Source organism: Artemia sp. Qi Xiang Cuo, chromosome 12, assembly GCF_049724085.1.
Source record: "Artemia sp. Qi Xiang Cuo chromosome 12, ASM4972408v1, whole genome shotgun sequence".
Taxonomy (NCBI): Eukaryota; Metazoa; Arthropoda; class Branchiopoda; order Anostraca; family Artemiidae; genus Artemia; species Artemia sp. Qi Xiang Cuo.
In genome coordinates, this window is record NC_142805.1 from 61,097,487 (window position 1) to 61,122,431 (window position 24,945).

General features: G+C 35.0%; 1 protein-coding gene across 3 annotated transcripts in view; it reads right to left on the reverse strand.

Annotated features, from left to right (window-relative positions):
- The window catches only part of LOC148946368 (solute carrier family 15 member 2-like), a 66,180-nt gene that overhangs the window by 20,296 nt on the left and 20,939 nt on the right, over positions 1 to 24,945 (reverse strand). For 2 of the 3 annotated variants that reach the window (XM_089098410.1, XM_089098412.1), the window contains 3 exons: positions 20,457 to 20,542; positions 14,895 to 15,068; positions 12,546 to 12,797 (listed from right to left, as the gene is read on the reverse strand). In XM_089098410.1, the coding sequence (XP_088954536.1) occupies positions 12,546 to 12,797; positions 14,895 to 15,068; positions 20,457 to 20,542 (512 nt within the window). Of the gene's footprint in view, positions 1 to 12,545; positions 12,798 to 14,894; positions 15,069 to 18,103; positions 18,187 to 20,456; positions 20,543 to 24,945 lie in introns of all 3 variants that reach the window. The other variant, XM_089098411.1, reaches the window with a different exon arrangement.

Here is a 24,945-nt window from a genome sequence, read left to right on the forward strand (position 1 = left end):
ACATTAATCGTTAATAATTCTTATGACCACATTGTATTCTTATTCAAATTTTACCTTTTATTTATCTTAAATTTAAACCTTTTTATTACACATAGAGAAAAAATATCAAAATAGACCCTAAGCCACAAGGAAAAATCTGGATATATCAGATTTTTTAATTGATATAAAAGTTCCACAATATTCGATACGTTATGTTATGCACAATGTTATGTTTAAATTAATTAACTAATTACACATTTAAATTAAGATTACACGTAAATTAAATACGCGTAGGAAGAATTGGGAGTTTAACACGAAGATTTAGAGAAATAATAGATATCAAATAAATATGAACAATAATCTGTTTATAATCGCATTCAGTTTATAATATCGAAATAAAAAACGCATTTAAGGTGAATGTCGCTAAATTCATTGCAATGTTAATTTTCCTATGCTACGAAAAGAGATCTTGCTCTCTGACCCGGCATACCAGCACAATGAAATTTTGCACAAGTGATCTTTGGACAAGGATCTAAAATTTGGCCTGTTTTTTTTTCTGATTTAATTCCTAGAAAATAGAAAAAAAATCTAATGTGACACCTGGTAGCTTTTTTTAAAAAAAGGTCTGGAGCCTAAGAAATGGAAAATTTGAAGCAATCGAAAGTACTATAAATTCAAAAAATAATTTGAAATTAATTGGCCTGATTGAAAATTCTAGATTCTTTTAATTTATTCGTTCACAATCGTTTTTATGTTTTTATATTTTGGACTCTTGCACGGCATGGATAAAAGCGAAAAAGTTGAAAGTAACTTCAAATTGTAGCTCTTTTTTTATTTACTTTATTACAAACTTTTCAGCTTTCTAGTCCAATTCATTAATTATATATATATATTTATAAATAAAATTTAATTTTTACTCTGTTTCTCCTGTCTTACACAACCCCACTTTACACCCCCTGAATGGAAACATACCTCAGGCTAGGACGGGTAATGCTTGCGTTTAACTGTCAATTTGTCTTTTATTGGAGTTTGTCCGCTATGAGAACTACATAAAAATGACCAGAAGAAAAAATATGAACAAAGGATGTCTTAATCTAAAACCAATGCGGTAAGTACATAAATTATAAAACTATCAACACAGTTTTTTCGTAGTTTGAAAAAGATCTTGAAGGAGGGGGCCCGGGGCTCATGATAGATTTGGAGACCAATTTGGCAGAAGCAACGAAATACATTAAAAATCGAAAAGATTATATCCAAATATCGTATATGGAATAAGAAAGATCGTGTAAAAGCGATAAAAGACAGACATACACGTCGTAAGTGGACTGGGGGGGGGTGGAGGTCTTTAACAGGGGCGCCAATTAGGGGGGGGGGGCAGGGGGGGCATGCCCCCCTAGACTTTGATAATTACCTTCTTATTTATATTTGACAGTTATTTTCTACTTTAGCTATGTGCTATATTAAACCAGCAACTGGTCCAATAAATACGACCAACAAACTGGTGCCCTAATTATATAATCTTGTTTTGAAATGTCTAAGAGCGAGCGCGTCTACACTATTTTATTTCCGAGGAGGGTTTATTCAAAACCAAGCTTCATGTGGTCAGTACCCGTTTCATTATTGTTCTTGTGAAGAATTCGTTGTAAACTATGAATTTGTATATTGCCTTTTTAAGTAGCTGGGAAAGGAAATGTGTTCTAGGGTTTCAAGGGGGTTTTGTTCAGCAGATTCTTGACATTGTTGAATAGTTTATGGGATGACTAGTCCCAGTGGAGTGTATGGGACTGTCGTGAACGGGAAATGTAAGTGATTGGTTTATGGGGTTTCTAAGGGGGAAAGTTTCACCGTGGAGTATGGGAGTGATTTTCTAAGTGAGTTTCTACGTGTTTCTTCAGTTCTTCTCTTGCCGTGTCTGAGTGAAGTCCTTGTCTACTACTCGTTTAACTATGAGTAAAAAGCGACAAACTTTGGATTTTTTTCGGTGAAAATGCGGAAGAAAAATGAAGAAACTTTAGTGCAAGAAACTGGCAATAGTGTCAGCGCCCAAAGTCTCGGGTTAGTTGAGATAAATTCCCCCACCTGTGACAGAATTTCGGAAACAAGCGGAACAATAAATGGCTCAGATCAACATGAAAGTTCGGTCTGCATCGCTGAACCCCTTGCGGGTTCCAGTAGCAGTCAAGAAACTCTCTCAGATATCTCTAGGACGCGTCACGACAAACCAGCTCAACCTATTCTTGAGAGATTTCCGGCTTCCACTTCTAACGGAAGGAAATTCAGTGCACATTACTATCAGACTTATGAATGGGTTGAATACTCAAAAAACTTGAATTCCGTGTTTTGTTTTGCTTGCCGCCATTTTTCTATGGGGACTCTGAGGGCTGGAGAAACTGCTGGAAAAAGGGCTTTCATTGAGTCAGGATTTTGCAAGTGGAAAGACAGTTCTGCTCTATTAAAGCAACATGATGGTTCTGAAAGACATAGGCATTGTCTGTCAGCATGGACAGAATTTAAGATAATGAGTACTGATACCTCGAGATCTATAGCGAATGCCTTTAATCAATCCAGATCTCAAGAGGTTCAGGAAAATAGAGATCATGTGAAGTTCATTTTTCATCCTATTTGCTTTCTTGGCTGCTAGGGTCTTGCTTTGAGGGGTCATAACGAATCAGAAACATCTGCAAACCGGGGTAATTTGGTTGAATTGATGGAAGAAATGTCTAAAGGCGACGAAAAGCTGAAGGCCAAATTACAGCTTCGATATGGTCACTATTGCAGTCATCAGTACCAAAATGACACAGTTACACTGATAGGAAATGCCAATTTTTTGCCAATCAAATTGCAATAGTTCCAATTTTCTCGAACTTTCGAAAGTGGAAAGAGTTATGTGTCATTATCAAGAGATTCTCGGTGTCGATGACCATGCCATAGAATCCCAGCTTTCTCTTGCAAAGCTGCAGCTGTCAAAAGGTGATATTTCAAAAATGGATCTTCTTCGAGCTATCGAAATCTTATCCGACCTCCCAGTTGCCTATTCTGCAGTGCTAAAACTGATGAAGCTAGTTGCTACTTTGCCTGTGATCACTGCCAGTAATGAACGATTCTTCTCGGCATTAGGGCGTGTGAAAGACTATCTGCGATCGACGATGGGAAACGACAGACTCATTGATCTCATGATAATGGCCGTTGAAAAAGAGGAGGTAAAGAAACTGGATTTGGACAGATCAGTCGACGATTTTGCCAAGCAGCGACCTCGCCGCTACCCCCTGTTTTAGGTATGTTTGCTCAATGTTGTTCTTTTTTTTTTGCATCTTAATAAAAAAAAAATCGAAAAAAAATCCTTGCCCCCCCCTACATTTTCGTGAATTGGCGCCACTGGTCTTTAATCTATTTTGCTGGTTAGCAAACTCTGAATTGAAATGCTACCATTACTAAATTAAATTAGATGGATTATGTAGTCTGAAAAAGTAAGCGCATGGGCAGACTGACACCACAAAGAAGGCGCTAAGTTTGAACTGCGGAGGTTACCAAAACGGGGGGTGGTCTAAAATTTATAGAATCTGAGTCAGGAGGCCCACCCCCCCACAAAAAAAAAGCAAAATTTATCCTCCTATTTTATAGAGTATGTCAAAATAGCAAAGCTTCGTCGAATCTCAGTATTTTTAATAGTTGAAAAACCCAGTAACTAGGTTTTGAGGATAAAACCACCCCCCACAGCCCCTGGGGGAAAAGTTTGCAAGTAAATAAATTTGTCCATAACTTACCAATAGTATTTCTTATTGGGAAGTATACAGACATTTTTCGGGGAGGAGGGGAATTTTCTACGGGGATGACAAATGGGGATGACAAATGCGGTAAGTACATAAATTATAAAACTATCAACACAGTTTTTTCATAGTTTGAAAAAGATCTTGAAGGAGGGGGCCCGGAGCTCATGACAGATTTGTTGACCAATTTGGCAGAAGCAACGAAATACATTAAAAATCGAAAAGATTATATCCAAATACCGTATATGGAATAAGAAAGATCGTGTAAAAGCGATAATAGACAAAGGCATACACGTCGTAAGTGGACTGGGGGGGGGGGTGGAGGTCTTTTAATCTATTTTGCTGGTTAGCAAACTCTGAATTGAATTGCTACCATTACTAAATTAAATTAGATGGATTATGTAGTCTGAAAAAGTAGGAGAATGGGCAGACTGACACCACAAAGAAGGCGCTAAGTTTGGACTGCGGAGGGTACCAAAACGGGGGGTGGTCTAAAATTTATAGAATCTGAGAGTCCGGAGGCCCTCCCCCCGCCCCCAAAAAAAATGCAAAATTTATCGTCCTATTTCATGGGTATGTCCAAACAGCAAAGCTCCGTCAAATCTCAGTACCTTTCATAGTTAAAAAACCCAGTAACTATGTTTTTGACGATAACAACACCCCCCACAGCCCCTGGGGGAAAAGTTTGCAAGTAAATAAATTTGTCCATTATTTACCAATATTATTTCTTATTGGGAAGTAGACAGACATTTTTCGGGGAGGAGGGGAATTTTCTACGGGGATGAAATTTCCAAGACAAATTTTGTACTGGGAGAATTTGGTCTCCAGAGAGAACTTTCTGCGGGAGCACCTTTCTACTAGGGGGTGGGGTGTTTTCGGAATAATTTTCCACAGAGGATAATTTTTGGTGTAATTTTGAAAACAATCGCAAATGAATGTCTTTTTCAAACGAAAGTGGACTAAGAAAATTTTTTTAGTCGGAATCGTTCGCAAGAAGTTTTTCGGGGGTAATTTCCAGCTAGAGTGGAATTGTCCGAAGGGAATTTTCCTGGTGGAGGGTTTTTTATGTGGGAAAAAACTACATAGGGATGGATGTCCCGTGAGGGGAAGGAATTTCCCATGGAGGGTGAAGCTGGATTCCCCGGCATTATTTAAAAAAGATCAGACATTAAATTAAAAAAAAAGGTTCTTCAACTGAAAGTGAGGAACAACATCAAAACATAAGGCCAATATCCCTCCCAACGTACCAATGGTATTTTTCCATAAAAGGAAAAATCGACAGAACTCGGAAACGGGGGCGAATTCATGGATGAAAAATTTACTGTGGCTTCCTTAGACACTTATCCAAAAAATGGCCGTTGCAATTTTTCCATTTTTATTCTCTGAAATCTCTGAAATAGTGTCCGCTATTTGTTTGGTTTTTCTTTTGGTTTACGGACCAGGAATTGATTTTGATCTGATCTGAGTAAGAAATGCCTTAGAAAGAAGTAGAAAGCAACAGGATGTTGTAAATAATATTGCCAAAAATACAAGTACTGCAAAGCCTTATTTTGCTGAAGAAGACCAGCGGAAACATTTTCAGTGTCCTTGATAATCCTAAATTTTTCAGGCCTTTGTTTTCCGCTATAACCTCGTTGAGAGAGATCCTGGCGCCATAGTAACCGAAAAGTAAATTTACTTAATTTTAAAAAAAGTAAAACTAAAAATTAATTTTTCATCCTAACTAAAGAATAGTAACATAGTAATAGGAAATTCCTATAATAGGAAAGCACCAAAATTGGTGGACTTATACTTTAAAACCTGCTCTTTAATTTATTATTACTCTATTATTTATTATTATTATTATACTATATTTATTATTATTCGCAGGTTTGGTGCAACAGACATACTGGTGTCGTATGAAAAGCTACATTCTAAGCTGAAAGAAGAAGCTTACCTACGATTAGGTCCATTTTATCCTCTAGTGCGATTATTTTGATTTGCATTTGTTTTCTTTAGTTTTAGTTCTGTAGTAAGAAAAGTTTTGGTTTGTTTGTGTTTTTCTCTTTCTGTTTTGTTACTCCACTTCTCGTTATTTAGTGGGTTAAAAATAAATTATGATTATTATTATTTGGTCCGAGAACATTGTTGAGATCTTTCCTCTGACCACCGCTAGCGGGTCATGACGGTGTAAAAAATAGAAAACCTGTATTTTAGTAGAAAAGCACAGAGTTGGAATCATTCTGGGGGTTTTACACACTCATTAATTCTGGAATAACCCATTTGACTGTTTTGAGCCACCATCTTGAGCCGATGGTTGAACCGGCGGCATAAAAAGCTTGCAACTTCAGTTTGTTCCTTTTATACAAGCAAATGAATAGTTTCTTTGTTAGAAAAAGAGCTTGCATCAGAAAGCACACTAAAATAGGCCTACTGCCGCAGCTATTTTGAAATCGGGTTTGGTACTGGCAGCTCATATACACGTAGATGATATACACGTAAAATATACACGTAAAATAATGTTGACTGATGATTGATTTTCATAATATGATTTTTTTTTCAGGAAGAAAAGACAAGGGAAGGACAATGGAAAAGGAACCAGTAAATCATGTTCGGCTTCTTCAGTAACGGAAGACTCCAGAGGAGAAGAAAATCTGGCTCCTCTAAGGCCATGTGGTACAGAACCGTCCGCTAATGACATCGATATTTCAATAGTCCCAGGTGTGAACTGCGTTGTGAACTCGCGTTATTTCCTTCACGAACTGACGGTAGTGACTATGCATAAGAAGAACTGCAAGAACCGGCAGACTAAATTTTAAGTGAATACAATGAAGAATGTTGGACTCAAAACAGAGTTGACCCTTGAATGCCTTTCATGTTACTGGACAATCCGAATACAAAGTGAGCCAGATCCCCTATTACCACGGTAAAGAAATGTCTAAGGAGCTTCAGTACAAGCAAGTTGAACACCATAAATGAACGGTATCAAAATCTATGTGGTGACGACAATTTGAAAGATGTCTGGGATGTACTTGGCGCTAGCAGAGGATATGCTTCACTTAGCGAAATATTAAGCGTGACAGGAGTGAAAATTATGTCACCGGGAATGTTTATGCGTTTTGAAAGGCTATTAGGCACCGCATGGATTAATGCCCTAACTGATATCTTGATAGAAAATGGACATGAATCATTGCAATTAGCCATACGTCAAGACAGATACATGAATGACTCTTACTGGACAAAAGTGGTTTGTGATGGTGGGTGGAACAAACGCAGTAAAGGCCACGACTACACTGCGAAAGGCTGCGTGGCAGTGATCATCGACGCCTATACACATAAATTGCTATATGTAGGCATAAAAAATAAGTATTGCTACATTTGCTACAGTTCAGAGAAGGCTAAAAAGAGTCCCAAGAACCACCTCTGTTTTACAAACTATAAGGGGCCTTCAAAAAGCATGGAAACTAAAATTCTTGTCGAAGGTTTCCGTGCGAGCGAAGACATGCATAACCTACAGTACTTGCGCTACATCGGAGATGGGGACTCTAGCGTCTACTTCAAACTGAAGCAGATTGTTTCATTTGGATCTCTCATCCAGAAAGAAGAATGTGCAAATCACGTAACAAAAAATTACACTTCGTACCTTCATAACTTGGCCAAGGGGAACAGGGGTTTGCACGCAAAATTCTTAACAACTGATGTCATTCAGAAGCTTACCAAGAACTTACGTGGCAGCATAAAGAAAAACTCAGAGGATAACGGGACTGCTGGGAATCTCAAACAGCTATTACGGAGAGGTCCCGACCATGTGTTTGGAAATCACACACATTGTGACGCGGGCTGTGCCAAAAGAACTCAATTACCAGAAGGGAGTTTGGTAGAGGAACGCTGGAACATTTTCCCGAAAAAAGTTATAGAAGACGTCAGAGCAGGTGTCGAGAATGTATGTCGTAAGGCGGATTTACTAAAGAATGACTCTACAACCAACCTATTAGAGAATTACATGTCGGTTGCAGCAAAGTTCATAGGTGGAAAACAGATAAGTCGTTCAAAACGTTGGTCGTACCACGCAAGAATTCACGGAGCGAGCCTATCCTATTCATTAGGTCCAAAGTGGCATTTTATGACATGGAAAAAAATGTTTGGTTTTAGCCCTTCTAAGACGACAAAAGATTACTGCACAAAGACGCATTTCACTTGAGGCATTTGTTTGAAGAGGCATTTCACTTCTATGGGAGGAAGGTATCAGGCGAAAAAGAAAAGTAACGGAAGTTATTCTAATGGTGACCAAGACTACGGGTTGAATTGCAACAAGCCTGATATGACTACCGAAGAGCTGGAGGTGGCAAAGGCTGCATATGTAGAACGTAACTTAAATCTGAATGAAACTGAGCTTCATCAGCTTCATGAAAAGACAAAAGGGCAGTCAAGGAACGATAATTGGGTTTATGAGAGAACGAATCGCATTACAAGCACTTACTTCGATAGAATCGCATCCCGAAAAAGCGGCACGAAAAGCACCCCAATCGTGAAAGTCATTCAGAATGGTGGGTGTAGTTTTCAATCTTTGGCTGTGATTAGAGGTCTACAATTGGAACCTACTGCCTTTGTGGTATACGAGAGCAAATTAGGCATGCCGATTGCAAAAGGGGAAGAAATTGGCCTTCTGATACACTCCAATTTTCAATATCTTGCCGCTTCTCTCTATGGCTGCTAGCTTGATGGCACACCAGTTGAAGTAAAAACTGTAAACAATATCCCCCAGGGGATGACAATCAGAGAAGCAGCTAATGAAAAAGGCTTAGTAAAGAATTTCTTCTTGGTGCCTTCACATTCGGGGTTGCAGTTGAAGAAAAACCACAAGTATTATGGACAAATACAAGGACAGCTCGAGATCGCAAATCGAGACGAATGCCGTTTAGTCGTATTCCACAACGAGCACGACTGGGAAGTGGTGGTTGTTCCGCAATCGAGGGAATACTGATTTAGGATATTGCCTAAGCTTGATCAGTTTTAGGATGAATCTGTGCTACCAGAAATCCTAGATTCAAGAATTTTAAGAAGAATGTCAATTAGAGAACCTTCATCAGTTCTAGCTACTTTAAAAAATAAGTCTAGCGTACCTGCAAACCATCCTGGTTTAAAGCGTAAAGAGAACATGGAGCCAGTTCTTGCAAAAAAAATGCGCGTTCTCAAGACAAAGAGGAAGAATATGGAAGCAGAACACTCGAGCGATTCTGATAGTTTGGACTTGGGTGAAATCGACTGGTCTGACGATGAAAGTGAATGACAAGTGGCGACTTCGTAAACGTGACTGGTTATTTCGTGTTATATTATTATATAGTCGAATTGGATTGGTTCTTGGAAGTATAAATATAACCAATATATAACGTTTGCTTAGTGCCTTTGTATAGGCTCGATATTTTTGTGTAGGCTCTATATTTTTGTTTGTCTTTTGATGTTTTTCTTATTGTATTTCATCATTTTTTTTATCTATTCAGTGGTTTTGCCGATAAATAGCTTAGAAAAGTCGTAAAAAACAATAATTATTATTGACTTTTGGCTGGAATAGGCAAATACGGGTACTCTTGAACTCAGGGACCAAATACGTTTTTGGCAAATAGCGGGAGGACAGGGAAACGCATTGAAATTTTTTCAGAGGTGGAAATTATTTTCATAATTTTTTTGAAAATTTGAATAAAGTCTTAAAAATTTAAAAAAATTCAGATTTAAAAGAGGCCCGAATCTCCACAAACCCTCCCCACCCCCCATCCCCCTGCGTACGTGCCTGAAGAAGAGATATAGGTTTCTCCACTTCGCATAATCTTTTGCAAAAAAACAACAAGAAATGGAGGTCGAGAATAAAACAATATTTGGCAGTGACTGGATCCTCCCCCCATCCCCCCCACCCCAAAAAAAACAACAATAATTTGGAAGCAAAACTTGGAAGCAAAATATAAGTGTAGCAGGCCTGCAGACCGTCCTGGTTTGAAGCGTAAAGATAACACGGAGCCAGTTATTGAAAAAACTATGCGCATTCTCAAGCCAAAGAGAAAGAATATGGAAGCATAACACTGGAGCGTTTCTGATTGTTTAGACTTGAGTGAAATCGACTGGTCTGACGATGAAAGTGAATGACAAGTGGCGACTTCGTAAACGCGACTGGTTATTTCGTATTATATTATCATGTAGTCGAATTGGATTGGTTCTTGGAAGTATAAATATAACCAATATATAACGTTTTCTTAGTGCCTTTGTGTAGGCTCTATATTTTTGCGTAAACGAGGTTTGAGCCCCTGTTGCTGCAGAAATCGTTGATTCACTATTTGGGTATTCGTTTTATGTCAAAAGCAACTGAGCTATGTCCACTTTCTCACCAGACAGTACTCCAATTGGTCACAATGGACTTGCCAAAATACTTACCCAGCGCAAAAAATTGCGTCTTTAGTCCCTTAGAAAGACTCATCTGTAGCGAAAAAGCGTAGTCGAAGGGCCTTCAAACAGTCAAGAAGCATGTTAGACCTATCTTTGATAAATTACAGTGATGCATATTAACTACGAAACAAGGTTAGATTGACTAGACCTGTCTGTATAGACAAAGAATCCCTATTTCTGATTTCGTTTTCTGATGTCACTCTTTTTTACCCAAAATCACCCTTTTTTCGGGTTTCTTTCCTCTCTGGAGCCTCGGTTAGTTGGCAACCCTGCTTATCCGGACCTCGAATAATCTAGAATTTCGTCCACTAGTCAATTATTCTTAGTCAAAGTTGTTCTCATAAGCAGTTTCACAAATTTGCACTATTCTATTTCTAGCTCTGCCATTTCGAAGAGAACAACTATTATCGTATCTCTAACCATCTCGGAGTATTGAGCGTCACATCCAGAAAAAAACCGTACGAAATCAGAGTATCGCTTCGCGACACAAATAAAATATCGTTAGCATCCTCGGAGGAAAAAATCTGGGTGCGGTCCGGGACACATGCTTCCCAATAAACTGAGGCGGGGCTATTGAAGGGATCACACAGTGAGTCATGAGTACAGAGCGCCCTTTCGAACTTAGACGATTACAAAATAAATCTCTATCTTTTTATAGCCCACAGGGTGAATTTACACGATTGATATCTGACGCACCACGCACGCATGTGATAAAGCCAAAACATGAGTGAGCATAGTAACGTACGAGGCGGGTGGCTTGTGTAGCACTGGTCTAGAAGTTCATCCACTGCGGGAGGGAGATTAACCTTAAAATAATCATCATCAAGGAGCAAGGTTACCTGCCACATTACAAATTTTTTCCATCTATGTCATTTGTAAGACCAATCCCTAGATGTTTGATAGGTCAATTATTTCTTTCTGTACAAGTTTTTAGGGAGGTTGACCTCATTAGTTTATTATGGAGGTTGATTTTTATTAGGTTATTAGGGAGGAGGTCTTTAGGGAGGTTGACCTCATTTTTTTTCGTAGATGTATTTGGGAGAAATTGAAGTTATATCTTGGTTGCAGTGATCGTTGCAACCTGTTAGAGAATGAAGTTCATTCTACAGTAGCCGAAAATTAAGAACAAAAATAAAAGCGAAAAGATTTTTTTTGGAAAAAATTTCAAGAAAGAAAACTTGCCATTTGAAGGGGAGTCAGGAACGATAACTAGACTTCAAATAATCTTAGTGGTAAAAGTGTTTTGCAAAACAAATTTATGGAATCTAACAGACCGCATGAAAACCCTCAAAAATGGTGTCAATAAAAATGAAAATTTCACTATGGGAATCATTATTGTCGAAAACCCATTATAGAAAAGTTACAGCGCTCCAACTAATACAAATTAATACAAGGTTCCAATGTCGTTGCTCCTGGACCATTCCTCACGCTTTGATTCGTTTTGAAAGTGTTGACTCCACTTGCAATATTTTTGCAAGTTCTAGCGTCTGATACTCGATTTGATCAAGCAATTCTTTCAATTCTCCAAACTTCGCTAGTGTATGATCTTTAAATTCAAAATTATTATTTTCGAACGTCAAAACCAACCTCTGCAGTCATCTGCACATTTGTTTGGAGTAAAAAAAATTCTCGCAACTATACTTTATTGGACACGAACATATACATATTTAGAACCAATAAAAAAGAGCTCGCTTACTCTATAGTGGATCGGATCGGTACTTGCAGATGCGTCCCCATTTACAGTGCCCCAACTAATAAAAATTAATACAAGGTTCCAATGTCCTTGCTCCTGGACCATTCCTCACGCTTTGATTCGTTTTGAAAGTGTTGACTTCACTTGCAATATTTTTGCAAATTCTACTAGCGTCTGATATTCGCTTTGATCAAGCAATTCCTTCAACTCTCCAAACTTCTTACATATTTTACTTTTTACTTCTTACAAACATTGAGAACGTGTTTCCACGTAATGGAATACCTTTTTAAAATGATGTTTTGTTTGCTGCGCCTTCTATGAGTGAACAGCAGTGGCGTAATTTCGTCTAAATCATTACGCCATAGTGAATTGGATTCGAAGTTCAACGAAGCACTTATAGGTGCGTCCGCATTTGAAGCTGATTTCGGACATGGTAACTATGATTTCGATTAATCTTACCGGTAAAATTTTTTGGCGAATGCTAATTTATGGGGATTTCAAAACATAGCCAGAAGAATTTCGAAAATAGTATCTTGAACAACAAGGAAAATCGTTTTTTTTTGTATGGGTAGCATTGATGTGTCTTCTTTGTTTTTTGGTCTTATTAATAGTTTTATGAGACACCCTTTGCTATTAATAACAATAATACAGAGTTGCATCGACTTAATAACAAAATAAAGTTGTATACAAACCTCAAGCTGTAACTCAATGAGACCAGAAACGACGAAGGCAACTCCAGCCAGTGTACCACCGAACACCATCTTTTGAAGCGGACGGTGAAGGACTCCGATTTTATTGAAAAGAGGGTAAAAAAATGCTTCAAAAATTGGGACGAAAAGAAGAATAAGCAATGGATTGACAACTTGCATCTGATCAGGTTTAATTGCAACACCCCCTCCAAGATTTCCGTCCATACGTGTTGCCTGAAATGTCCAACGAGAGCCCTGCAAAGTAAGTGATTTTGAAATAATATCCCATAGCAAAAATAATAAACCTAGGGCGAGGGATAGTAAAAAAAAGATGATATACCATCATAAGAGTTTCATAATATTAATTGGACAGACGTCATAATAATAAGGCAGGTCATGATATTAAGACAGACTAGGCATTACAAAACAAGAAAACTAGTAAGAATTAACGGGTAAATCACAGCCAGTGAAAAAAGAGAAAATATGAATACTCTGGGTGAGATTTTTTTACTGGGCAAGACATTTTTACCCTCCTATTAAGGTACTTAATTGACTACAAAATTGTCGCAATTGTAACTTTTGTATATCTCCCCCCCTCCCCCCAGCTTATGAAACATAAAACCGTTACTGCATTTGACGTTTAGCCTGTGTTTTTTGTTTTGTGAAACGGAAATTTACAGTTAATGAAAAAATTGGATAGCGCAGGGCAGACACATCGGCAGAGAGTCAGAAAAAACACGAGAATCAGAGATGAGAAAGAATCAGAAAAAAACACAAAAAATAGATAATAATAAAAAAATAGCAAACATATTTCATGTTATTTAAGTTTTTTTTTATTTTGTTACCATGTTTTTTTTGTCCCCACCTCGCGTGGTAGGACAGGTTCCTACCATGTAGTGGTTCCTAAACATATAGATAGAACCTGTTGAAATGAATATTTCCCTAAATTGTAATATGAAAGATTTCTTTAATTCTGCTGGGGATATACAGAGAGTATAGCGAAGGTAACTCCAAGAAAAGAATGGAAAGAAAGAACATTTGGAAATGATAAGGAATGGAACAGAAAACATTCGTATTACATTCGAGAAAAAATTTCAACCAGTTGAAAATTTAGTTTTGATAGCATTCACAACATCAAGTGCAATTCTTTTGAACAACTCAAGGAATAAAATATTAAAATTATCCCAATCATCTGTTAGAAGAACGAATACAGAGGAAAGAATAAAGAGAATAAAAAAGAAAGAATAAATCCCAATTATGCGGCAGAAGAAAGAATGAAGAGGAAATAATAAAGAGAATGAAGAAGAAAGAATAAATCCCAATTATCTGGTAGAAGAAAGAAGAAATAATAAAGAGAATAAAGAAGAAAGAATAAAATAAAAAGGTTGAAGAAAGAATAAAAAGGATTAAAGTAAAGTTGCCACTATAACTTCAGCGGTGGCTAACATTGACAAAACAAATTAAAACAGCATATTAATTGCTATTTTACAAAAAAAAATTATGTTTAATTGAAACTATGTTTAATTTACATTGAAAAAAATTACTTAAATGACAATGGCCGTCCGCACATCCCCTAAAATATATCAACTAAGACCCCAGTAGAGTTGCGCTTAATGTAAGGAAACGCATTGTGAACAAAACACAGAAAAAAAACTACAAAAATAAAAGAACTAAAAACCAATAACACTGATGCCTAAAAAAAAATATATAAGGATAACATTTACCTTTTAATTTAAATATTTACCATTTACCTTATTTTAAATATTACATCAGGAGTATCATAGACGATGCAGAACTAAACATGGAAGTTCTGTTAAAATCATCTCGTATTGAACTAACTCCCATCTTTAGCCTTCAATTTATTTATCAATTTGATTAACCTATATGCAATTTTTTTTTAATTTTTTAGTCCTAATTTTGATAAATGAAAGTGTTTTCTAATTTTCAATTTTCTGGGATTACGAATAATAAAACATATTTTTCGAAGTTAGATTACAGAAATATTTAAAATAAGGAAGCCTTTGTAACTATATAGAGTAGAGTAGCTACCAAGGCCGTATCCAGGGGGGAGGGTTTGAACCCCCCGCCCCCCGCAATTTTTGACCGAGTCGAAAATTAGTCTAAAAAATACCTGTAAAGGCAAAACCATACCAGAAAAAAATATGCTCCCCCAAAAATCGGGTAACCCCCCCCCCCGAACAAAAATCCTGGATATGGCCCTGGTAGCTACTTCCTTGTTGGTCAAACAAAGTCCAGAATAACGGTATTGGGAGATATAGATTGAGAGATATAAAGAAGATAAAGGATGGAGAAATATGGAATAAGAAGATATAAAGTAGAGAAGGTGCTTACCTGTTGATCAAACAAAGCCCAGAAGAAAGGCATGGGGAGGTATAGAAGAACAATAGTAAGGACGCCTTTCAAGTCCTGAATAAGAGAAGTGTCGTATTTATCTTCTGCGTAGTCCAGCCAATGATCTCTTTTCTTTTCACCTTTTTTCGCCTTAAACTTGCGTGATATTGCGTGCTGAAATAATACATAATAGATTAACAAATTATGTTGAATAAATTAATTAATGGAAAATTATAATATTTAGTAATAACAATAATTAATAATAATGATTATAAAATAATGATTATGAATAATAAAACAATAATAAATTAAAAAAAAGAAAATGAAAAATAGGATATCAGGTTTTTACTAAAAATGTTTCCCCCATTGCAGCCACAGGATAGATCCTAACAAGAGCTGAATTGTTTGGCAGCAGGATCTCGGCAGTTTGACTTGGCAACCGACCAAAAATGTCTTGTCTGCGAATGCTCGGTCCATTTCTCTTCCGCATCTGAGTTGGATAATATATCCGGGTTGAATAGAGTTGACAAATATTATTATATGCTGTAAAATATTTTTGAGGCAGACTTATTATCGCCGCCGAAGGCCAAGATAGCTACGCACGCTCCTCCATCCCATCCAAAGCCTCCCTCTTTACACCTCCTCAGGAAGTTCCCATTTCCTCAAATAAGTCCTTACCAATATCCTCCCACCTGACCGAAAAGGACAATGTTTGGTAATCTGTCACCCTTTATCCAAAGAACGAGGCCTAGCCATCTTGGCTTATGCAAATAATAAATGTTTAATGGTAGGCTGTAATAAGGAGAGATCGGGCCCAGAGTCCGTGCCCCCACCCTAAAAGGGCACGAGTTTGTGATATGTTTCTACATTTTTAGTATATCGACTTTTTTGTTTTTTTTTTACAAAAAGCACAAAATCTAGTACAAAGAAGCAAAAGTTTGAGAATAAACATTTAAATAAACAGATAAAATTCAATAAAAAAAATTAATGCATGTAATTCTAGCGTCAGAATTGATATAAAAAAAAGTCTTTTTTAACATTTCAAAAGAATTTTCAAACAATTTTTCTTTTTTGGGAGGGGGGGAAAATACCCCTCTCTTGTCCAATCATTACCACTGGTTAGAATTTACAGCACAAATCACAAATAATATTGCACAAAAAGTGGACAACGATATCACATTATGAATTTACGAATTGTCAAATTCATAATCGCCAATGACAATTCGCGAATTGTCATGGTAGCAATCTTTATATCTGGAAAGAGTTATGGTAAAATTGTAGATGAAGGGTATTTAAGGAAATCTAAAATCACATCTAATACACCTTTTTTTTAGTATGCTGATCAACGGTCTGCGTAGCACAAGTACCGATCTCCTGATAATCTGCATTCGGGTTGGGGGGCATATCACCCGATGCTTCCCGTGTTTTGCCCAAGATTTTTCAAGGTACCTAGTTAGAGCTGTGTCTACTCTATCTGAGCTTACAGAGTCACACCGCTGACTTCCATTCCCAACCAAATAACCTGCGACACCGGGACTCGAACCCCTGTCCTCAGGGATAAAGGATTTCAAGTCTAGCATGCTAACAGCTCGGTTAGGACGTCTAATATAGACACAAAGTTAAAAGAAAAAGGGCAAAAAACTTCCATAAAAACAAAGCGAGATAGACGTAGACGTGCATCGATTATCAAGTTCTAAATGAGGTTTCAATTAAAAATTTTTAATTAAATATATTGTATTAATACTCTTTTATTACCTTTAGTTAAAAGTAGCTCAAGACTAGGAACATGCGATTGAATAAGTATACAGATAGATTATAGACAGAAGACACGTGGGAATACATAGATGTATATTTTAAGCAGCATTTTTGTTCACAAAATTTGGCAAAATTCAAATGAGTTTTCAATGTAAATTTTCTATTAAAGAGATTGTATTAATATTTTTTTTTTTAAATAGCACAAAACCAAAAAAGTTAAGTTGCGAGTAAATCAATATAGATAAAGACTACAGACAGAACAACACGCAGAGATAAATAGATTAGCAAGTTTAAAATAAGTTTCTGATATTAACATTTAGTTTTAAAAATAAACTAATATCTTTTCGTTTTTTTATATTAAAAAATAGCTCAAGAATAAAACGTACGATTGAATAAGTATACAAAGAGATTATAGGCAGAAAAACACACCGAAACTGTCTATTTTAGAAGACACATTTATATAGATTGATTAACAAGTTTCAAATAAGTTTTCAATTTAAATTTTCTATTAAAAAGATTGTATTAATAATGTTTTGTTAATAGGTAGCTCAAGATCAGAAAAGCTAAGTTGCGAGGAAATAAATATAGATAGAGAGTATAGGGAAAAAAGCACATAGATATACATAGATTAACAAGTTTCAAATATGCTTTCGATTTAAATTTCTTATTAAAAAATAAGTAAATACCTTTTCTTTATTTTATATTAAAAAGTAGCCCAAGAACAAAACATGCAATTGAATAAATATATAAAGAGATTATAGACCGAAAAAACACCGAAATTTAGGATTGTCTATTTTAGATGAAAGTATTTACATAAATTAATTAGCAAGTTTTAAGTAGGTTTCCAATTTAAATTTCTTATTAAACAGATTGCATTGATACTTTTTTTTTGTTAAAAAACAGCTCCAAACTTTTTTTAAATAGTCTTTTTTTTGTTAAAAAATAGCTCATAATTGCGAGTAAATAAATATAGATAGAGAATATAGACATAAAAACATATGGAAGCACACAGATGTATTTTCAGCTGAAAATATTTGTTGCCAATTTAGTTTTTTTTTTATTAAAAAGCAAATTAATACCTTTGCATTTGTTTCTACTAAAATATAGCTGTTGTAAGTCAAGTTGCGAATAAAAAAGTATAGATATAGATTATAGACAGAAAGACATGTAGAAATATATGTATACATATTTATATGACCCTTAAATGCAAGCAATTTTAATTAGAATAGCATTTAGTTTTTTTTTTTTACAAGGATTATACTCAGCTACAACTTTTTTAAACTTTTTTTGCATTCCTTGCTGTCTCAAAGACATAAATGTAGTGCATTAATGAAAAACACCATAAATCAACCATTAGAAACCTTGTTTAAAACACAAGACACTCAGTGCATAACCAAACCCAAAATTCAATCAAGAAAAGACAAAAGCTTAACAACAAAAATAGTTATACTAACCCCCATGCATTTCATGGTATCTACAATCACATTGCCTTCGGGTGGCTTGATAATATACAAGCTTTTTCCAGCAACGAAAACCGCTAGAAAAAAGTAAACCAGTAAGATGCAAGGAGGATGTGTTTTTACACTTTGCGACCCAATAGTGAAATTGTCCTGTCCAGTTAGAAACCAATATTTGGCCACTCTGCAATTCTGCCATTTACCAGAATTTACAGAACGATAGTAGAAGTGGATTTATAATTTTTTTAAATAAAAATTTTGAATGAACTAGTTATTATTGCAAAATAACATATTTGTAATTTGTACTAGTTATATCTTTATTGCAAAATAAAAATTTTGGGGGCAGTTAATTTTTTGCAAATCTTAATTAAAAATTTTGAGTGGGGATGTGTTTTTACACTTTGCGACCCAAAGGGTGAAATTGTCCTGTCCAGTTAGAAACCAATATTTGGCCACTCTGTCATTTACTAGAATCCACAGAACGGTAGTAGAAGTGGATTTATAATTTTTTTTTAATAAAAATTTTGAATTAACTAATTTTTATTGCAAAATAACATATTTGTAATTTGTACTAGCTATATCTTTATTGCAAAATAAAGATTTTTGGCGGAGTTAATTTTTTGCAAATTTTTTTGCAAATCTTAATTACAAATTTTTGGGGGACGATGTGTTTTTACACTTTGTGACCCAAAGAGTGAAATTGTCCTATCCAATTAGAACCAATATTTTTTATGCCATTCTGGCAGAAAATGGCCACTCTGCAATTCGCCATTTAGCAGAATTTACAGAACGATAGTTGAAGTGGATTTATAAATTTTTTCAAATAAAAATTTGAATTTGTATTTATTTGTATTTGAATTAACTAATTTTTATTGTAAAATAAAATATTTTTAATTTCTATTAGCTATATTTTGTATTACAAAATAGAACTTTGGGGGAGTTACTACTTTATGTGATTTTTCATAAAATCAGTAATTTGGCTTTTTATAAAAACAAAAAACATTGTAATTTTCATATTTAAATTTGGTTCTATATAAAGTTTATACTATTTACAAAATACTATTTAATATTTTTTCTATCATTCTGGCAGAAATTGGCCATTTTGCCATTTAGTAGAATGAAAACTGTAGTAGAAGTGGATTTGTAAATTTTTATACATAAAAATAAAAAAAATTATTATTTGTAATTAAATTAAAACTAATTTCCGTTATGAAATAACATATTTCGGGGGAGTTACTACTTTATGTAATTTTTCGCAAAATTAGTAATTTAAATTTTTTATAAAAAACCAAAAATATTGTCATTTTGTTAATCTAATTCGGCCCTACTTAAAAATTTGTACCATTTACCAAATAGTCTGAGTGAAATATCCTCTTATCTTACAACAATTTTTGACAACTACTTTTTACAAAAATAAACAAAATGTTAATTTTATTTTGACTGAACAAATCAGTATTAAATAAACTAATTCCAATTTTTAATTAAAATATACTCCTATTTTAGGACATTTTCTTTTTATCTTTTTCCACAAAAAGAAATGGAATGTCAATTTTCATTATTGGATTAAAAGATTACGTTAATTTAATTGTTTCCATTTTATAAGTGAAATGCAACTTTATTTTATAACAGCAAATAAAATAAAATGTCAATAAATAAAAGGTCAATTTTTATTTTTTAATGAACAAATCAGCATTACTTAAATTAGCTCCATTTTAGGACAATTTCTATAAATAAAAGTTCAAATAGGGATAAAATCCTTTTCATAGGATAGTTCACAAAAAATCTTAAATATTTCGGTCACGTATACAGTGACCGTTATCAGTAGTAATAGTAAACTAATTTTTTTTAAGACTCCTGATGACGGTCACTGCATATAAGACCGAAATATCTAGTATTTTTTTGTGAAATTTGTCACTGTCTATTAAGCGAATTTTATCCCTATTTGAACTTTTATTTATTGTCATGGAAAGATAGTGTGGTCTTCAAAATTATCTAGGATACTTTTTGGCGACTGGTTTCCAAAATTAATACACATTAATCGTTAACTACCAAGAACTAGACTCAAACCAAGATCCCCTTAACTACCAGTTGGGTGTCACTTTTCTGGACTGTAATACCATTTCTTGAATTCTACAGAAGATGACACCCTAAAAGCAATACTAGGAAGTGTGAATCAAAGTAAATCAATCAGACCCTCTAACCAGTACCAAACGCTAATTGCAAAACTACCCAAAAGCATTTAATCAAGTCACCAAAACCAAAAACTAAATTAACAAGCGTTAATTAATAATTAGTTAATTAATAATAACTAATTAATAAGCAAGATCATTCCTCCGGAAAAAAAACTTACTGTAATACAACTTGTTGATTGTGCAATAACGTTGTGACTACTTGGTGGTGTTTTTGTGTACGAAGATGAACCGATTAGAAAAACCGCTGAAATTTAAAGTAAATATGTTAAAGCTGCTCTTCACCTTTTTTTTGTAGATCGAAAAGCATTTTGATTACTTGGTGATTTATTTTGTACAGTGACGAACAGATCAGAAAAAAAACTAAAATTCATGTTAAAGATAAAATCTGCTGTTCACTTTTTTAGTAGACCACCAAATATTTTGATTACTCGGTGAGTTATTTTATACAGAGATGAACAGATAATTAAAATCAGAAAAAATACTAATTTCAAGTTAAAGATAAAAGAAGCAGACTGTTACTTTTGAGTAGATCATAATATATCTGACAGATGAACAGATCAGAAAAACAGCTGAAATTTGAATTAACCATACATCAGCTGTTAAGCTTCAAGGATACAAGAAAAAGCCTCGTGTGGACTAAAAACTAACATAAGATACACATACGAGGATCTAACGAGGATCACCAAAGTTGCCATCAACACGTTGCCATTAACATCGAAATTCCTAATTGGATCGTAAATGAAATTGAAGTATTTGAAGTTGGATTTGTCGGGTTGAAATTCGATACAATTTGATTGCCAATAGGAATGACAAGGTTTTAAATGGGCATGTTGTTGTGTCGTCACCATTAAAATAAATTTTCAATATTCGACCACGACTGGCTCTGAAAGACTGCTAAAAAAAAAAAAAAAATTGTTCGAGAAATGATTCATATTTTCTAAAGGCTATTGTAGAAAAAATAAATCCCAAATTGCTTTTGAAAATAAAATTTATGTTCAAAACACGGCCGGAGGTTCGAGAATGTTAACTTTTGACTGTTCTCAAATCCACGCCTCACTAGGGTTCGAAAACCAATATTTTGACCAAAAGGAGAGACAAATCACTTTCAAAGTTTGAGATCAAATACCAATTTCTCCAAACATTGATAGCCGCTGCCATCAGTTTGTTATCTAGCCGTTGTAATGGCTATAGTTGCTATAAAGCCTTCCGTTACAGTCACGTTGAAAATACCCAAAATAGTCTTTTCCTTCATCTGGCAATGGACATATTTTTTTCCCAGTATGTTGCCCTTTCAAACATACCCATAGCTGTAATTAATTTTTATTATAGTAAAGCCAAAAATGCCCAAAAGAATATATTTCTTCTTCTGGCAATGGAAATATTTTCATTTCCCCCTTTATACAATCCCTTAGCAGTCACTGTTTTTCGTTACAGTAAATTAAAATTGCCCAAAAAGTTTTTTACTTCTTATGGTAACAGAAATATCTGGAAACAATGCTTTCACTTTAAAATAACTACTTTGATTTGTCACACCTGCCATGTAATAGGAGTGAGAAATTATAAAAATGTGTCTCAGTTTTTTCAAGTCATGTTGTATTGTGCCAAATTACCGTACAGGAAAAGAGAACTTCTTTAGAAATGACTCAGGTTTAGAATTAGTTATAAAATTTTAACTTTGTAGGTAAGTTATACACTGGAACATTAATCAAGACTGAAATCAATTTTGTGGCAAACCTCTTATTACCAAACTAACACAAGAGAGAATGTGATGGCGCAATGGGTTTGATCTCATCTTGGTGATAGGGGACACAAAATCCAATACCAGCTGTCAAAGCCGTATTCAGGAGGGCGTTGAACCCACCCCTCTCTCGAAAATGATTGTCTGATTCGTAAAAAACGTAACAAAAATGAATATAAAGAAATTTTTGATGCGTTTGTAGAAAGTTTTTTTGTACCCCCCCCCCCAAAAAAAAAATTCTTTGTAAAAAAAATCCCCCTGAAAAAAAAAATCATGGATACGGCCCTGCCAGCTGTAGCAACACACTGCAGGTGGAACGCAAGGACCTTAGTGGTCAAGAAGCGTTGTGAATCCAATACATCGATACATCAAATCAATCAAACTTTTGCCTCAACTTTTGCCTCTAGATCACTAAGGTCCTTTTAAAGCAGGTGCCGATCTCCTGATGCTCTGCCTCTGGCCAGGATTACCATGCGTGGTTGGGCGTAAATCATCCGACCCCAGGGCCAGATTTAAAGTTTTGACGCTTCTAGGCCCAAGCATTTTTGTCGCTCCCTTTTTGCGAGATTTTTGGGGTTATTCCCAGAAATTCAGGGATAGTAGTAACAATGAACAGAACGCAAACTTATGAGCCAAAAGTAATGAAAGAGAGAAGGGATACCGAACTCTCAGCTTCCATTCTTAGGAGACATCTGACAGTTTATACCGGGCCACGGGATTCCTGCGTTGTTTGAAAATTACATTTGAATAGGCAGCGCGGTAGTGGAGTACACACCTGTCACTTTCACGATAAATCACATCAGTCCAGTTTCGTAAAGAAAAAGAATCACTCAATGATAATTCATTGCGTCCACTGTGGACCCCTAGGTCCGGGCATGTTGATAATTTAAAAATCTGTAGTATTTAGAATGAGCCATGAACCTTAAACTCTGTACGTCAAACATTGGAGGGCTAAGGTTTAGGAACAGGACTAAGAATGAAAAAATATAGGCTCTACAGCTGAAATCTATGTTTATTAAAGTAAAAAAAAAAATACAATGTACTCCTTCACAGGGCTATAATGTAGAGTAAAAAAAATATAATGCAGTCCTTCACAGGGCTATAATGTAGAGTAAAAAAAAATATAATGTAGTCCTACAGGACTATAATGTAGCGTAATAAAACAATTATAATAGGAGGAGGGGGAGGGGCACTCCCCCTCAAAATTTTGTGTCATTCGGTAAAATTTTCACCGAAGGCGAAAATTTCGGCAGAAATTTTGCAAAATAAGCTGAAATTTAGCAAATTTTAATGGAAAACAAACACCAAATTTGAACTATCTTTTAAACACCTCTTGGCTCAGGACACCTGCTTGATCACAAAGACAAATCCCCGAATTAACCCTGAATAATCAAGATTCAAATAATTTGTGATGTATAAAAGCTAAATAAGTTGGGGGTGGGGGGAGGAGGGATTTTTTGCTGAAAGCGTTCCTACTTTTCTTAACCTACACTCAAATATATTTATGATTTCATGGAACACCTTCGTATGTTCCTTTAAAAGCGTCAAAACAAATTTGAATGTGTCGCATCACACATGATCATGTCGCATCATCTGTGATTTGAATCACACATGGAACATTTTAAATGTGAAAAATTGTGGTATGCTCCTGTTAAATGTCAAACATATTTAGACGTGCCCCAATACATGGAACTTTTTAAATGTGAACACCATTGCATGTTCATTTTAAATCTGATTCTTTTATTGTCAAAAATTGTCAAATAAAATAAAATTTTCAGGAATGATAAAGGATTAGAATGAGCTATAGACTTTAAACTTTATACCCAGAATGTATTTGGAATTCACTTTGAATTAGATTTTTTTTTTTGTCGAATCACAAGACAGGTTTACTGCATTTCAAAAACAAAAATTAAAAAATGAGATATTTAGTTTATTTGAAAGAGATAACAATTATCATTGACGCATTTTAGTTATCAGAACAACATGATTTTGTAGCTTAATAAAACATGATATAGCAAACAAACCTAATCTTCATTTTTAATTTAAAAAATAATTTAGTTTTTAAAACATTTTTTTGAGAAAAAAAAATTAGGTTTCGCAATAGCAAAGGTATAGGCTGAGCAATGCCCCTAAAGTCTTGGAAAATCAGCTTTTAAAGTTTCATGCATGAGTAGTTCAGTTTTAAAATTAGTTGGTTCCATAAAGCAAATAATGGAGATAATTAGCGAAGAAGACGGCACAGGGTGTTTGATCATAATATACCAGTCACATGGGAAAGGAAAGTCTTCATCATTGTTGTAAAGTTTGCGTATGTGTTTGAAATTAGATACTACGATCAAGTACTGCAACATATTGCAATAAAATATTTTTTTATTTTGACCATTTTACTAAATTTATTATCCACGTCATGCAAGAAATAGAAATAATTTAGTATATTTTCTGACCGCTATCTGAGAATGGCTGTTGTAAAAGGGATAAAGCCCGTATTCATAGCTATGGTCTTACATCGTGACTCAAGCATTAAGAAGAACAGCATTTTTCCGGGAGGGTGGGTGTTGGGGGGGGGGGGGTGTTCAAGCTAGTAAATAATTGATAAAATCCCCTTGTAGATACTATTATTCAAGAGCGAGAGTAGCTCTTTATAAAGATAATTGAGGACAAAGGAGGGTTCAGCAGGTTGTACAACCATTGAAAATTAAATGTTCATTAAAATGATTTGAAATTTAATCAGTAAATAACAAACTAGTAGTTGCCAACTGAATATATTTGTTGCATTCTAAAATACATTCAGAAAAGCACTTATTATACTTTAGGTTAAGGAACAGGGGGCTGGGGAGGGTGTTAGCCCTACTCATATATAGGGCAGTAATTTGTTTAATTGTAAGTCATAATATTGGTATTTGATTTCA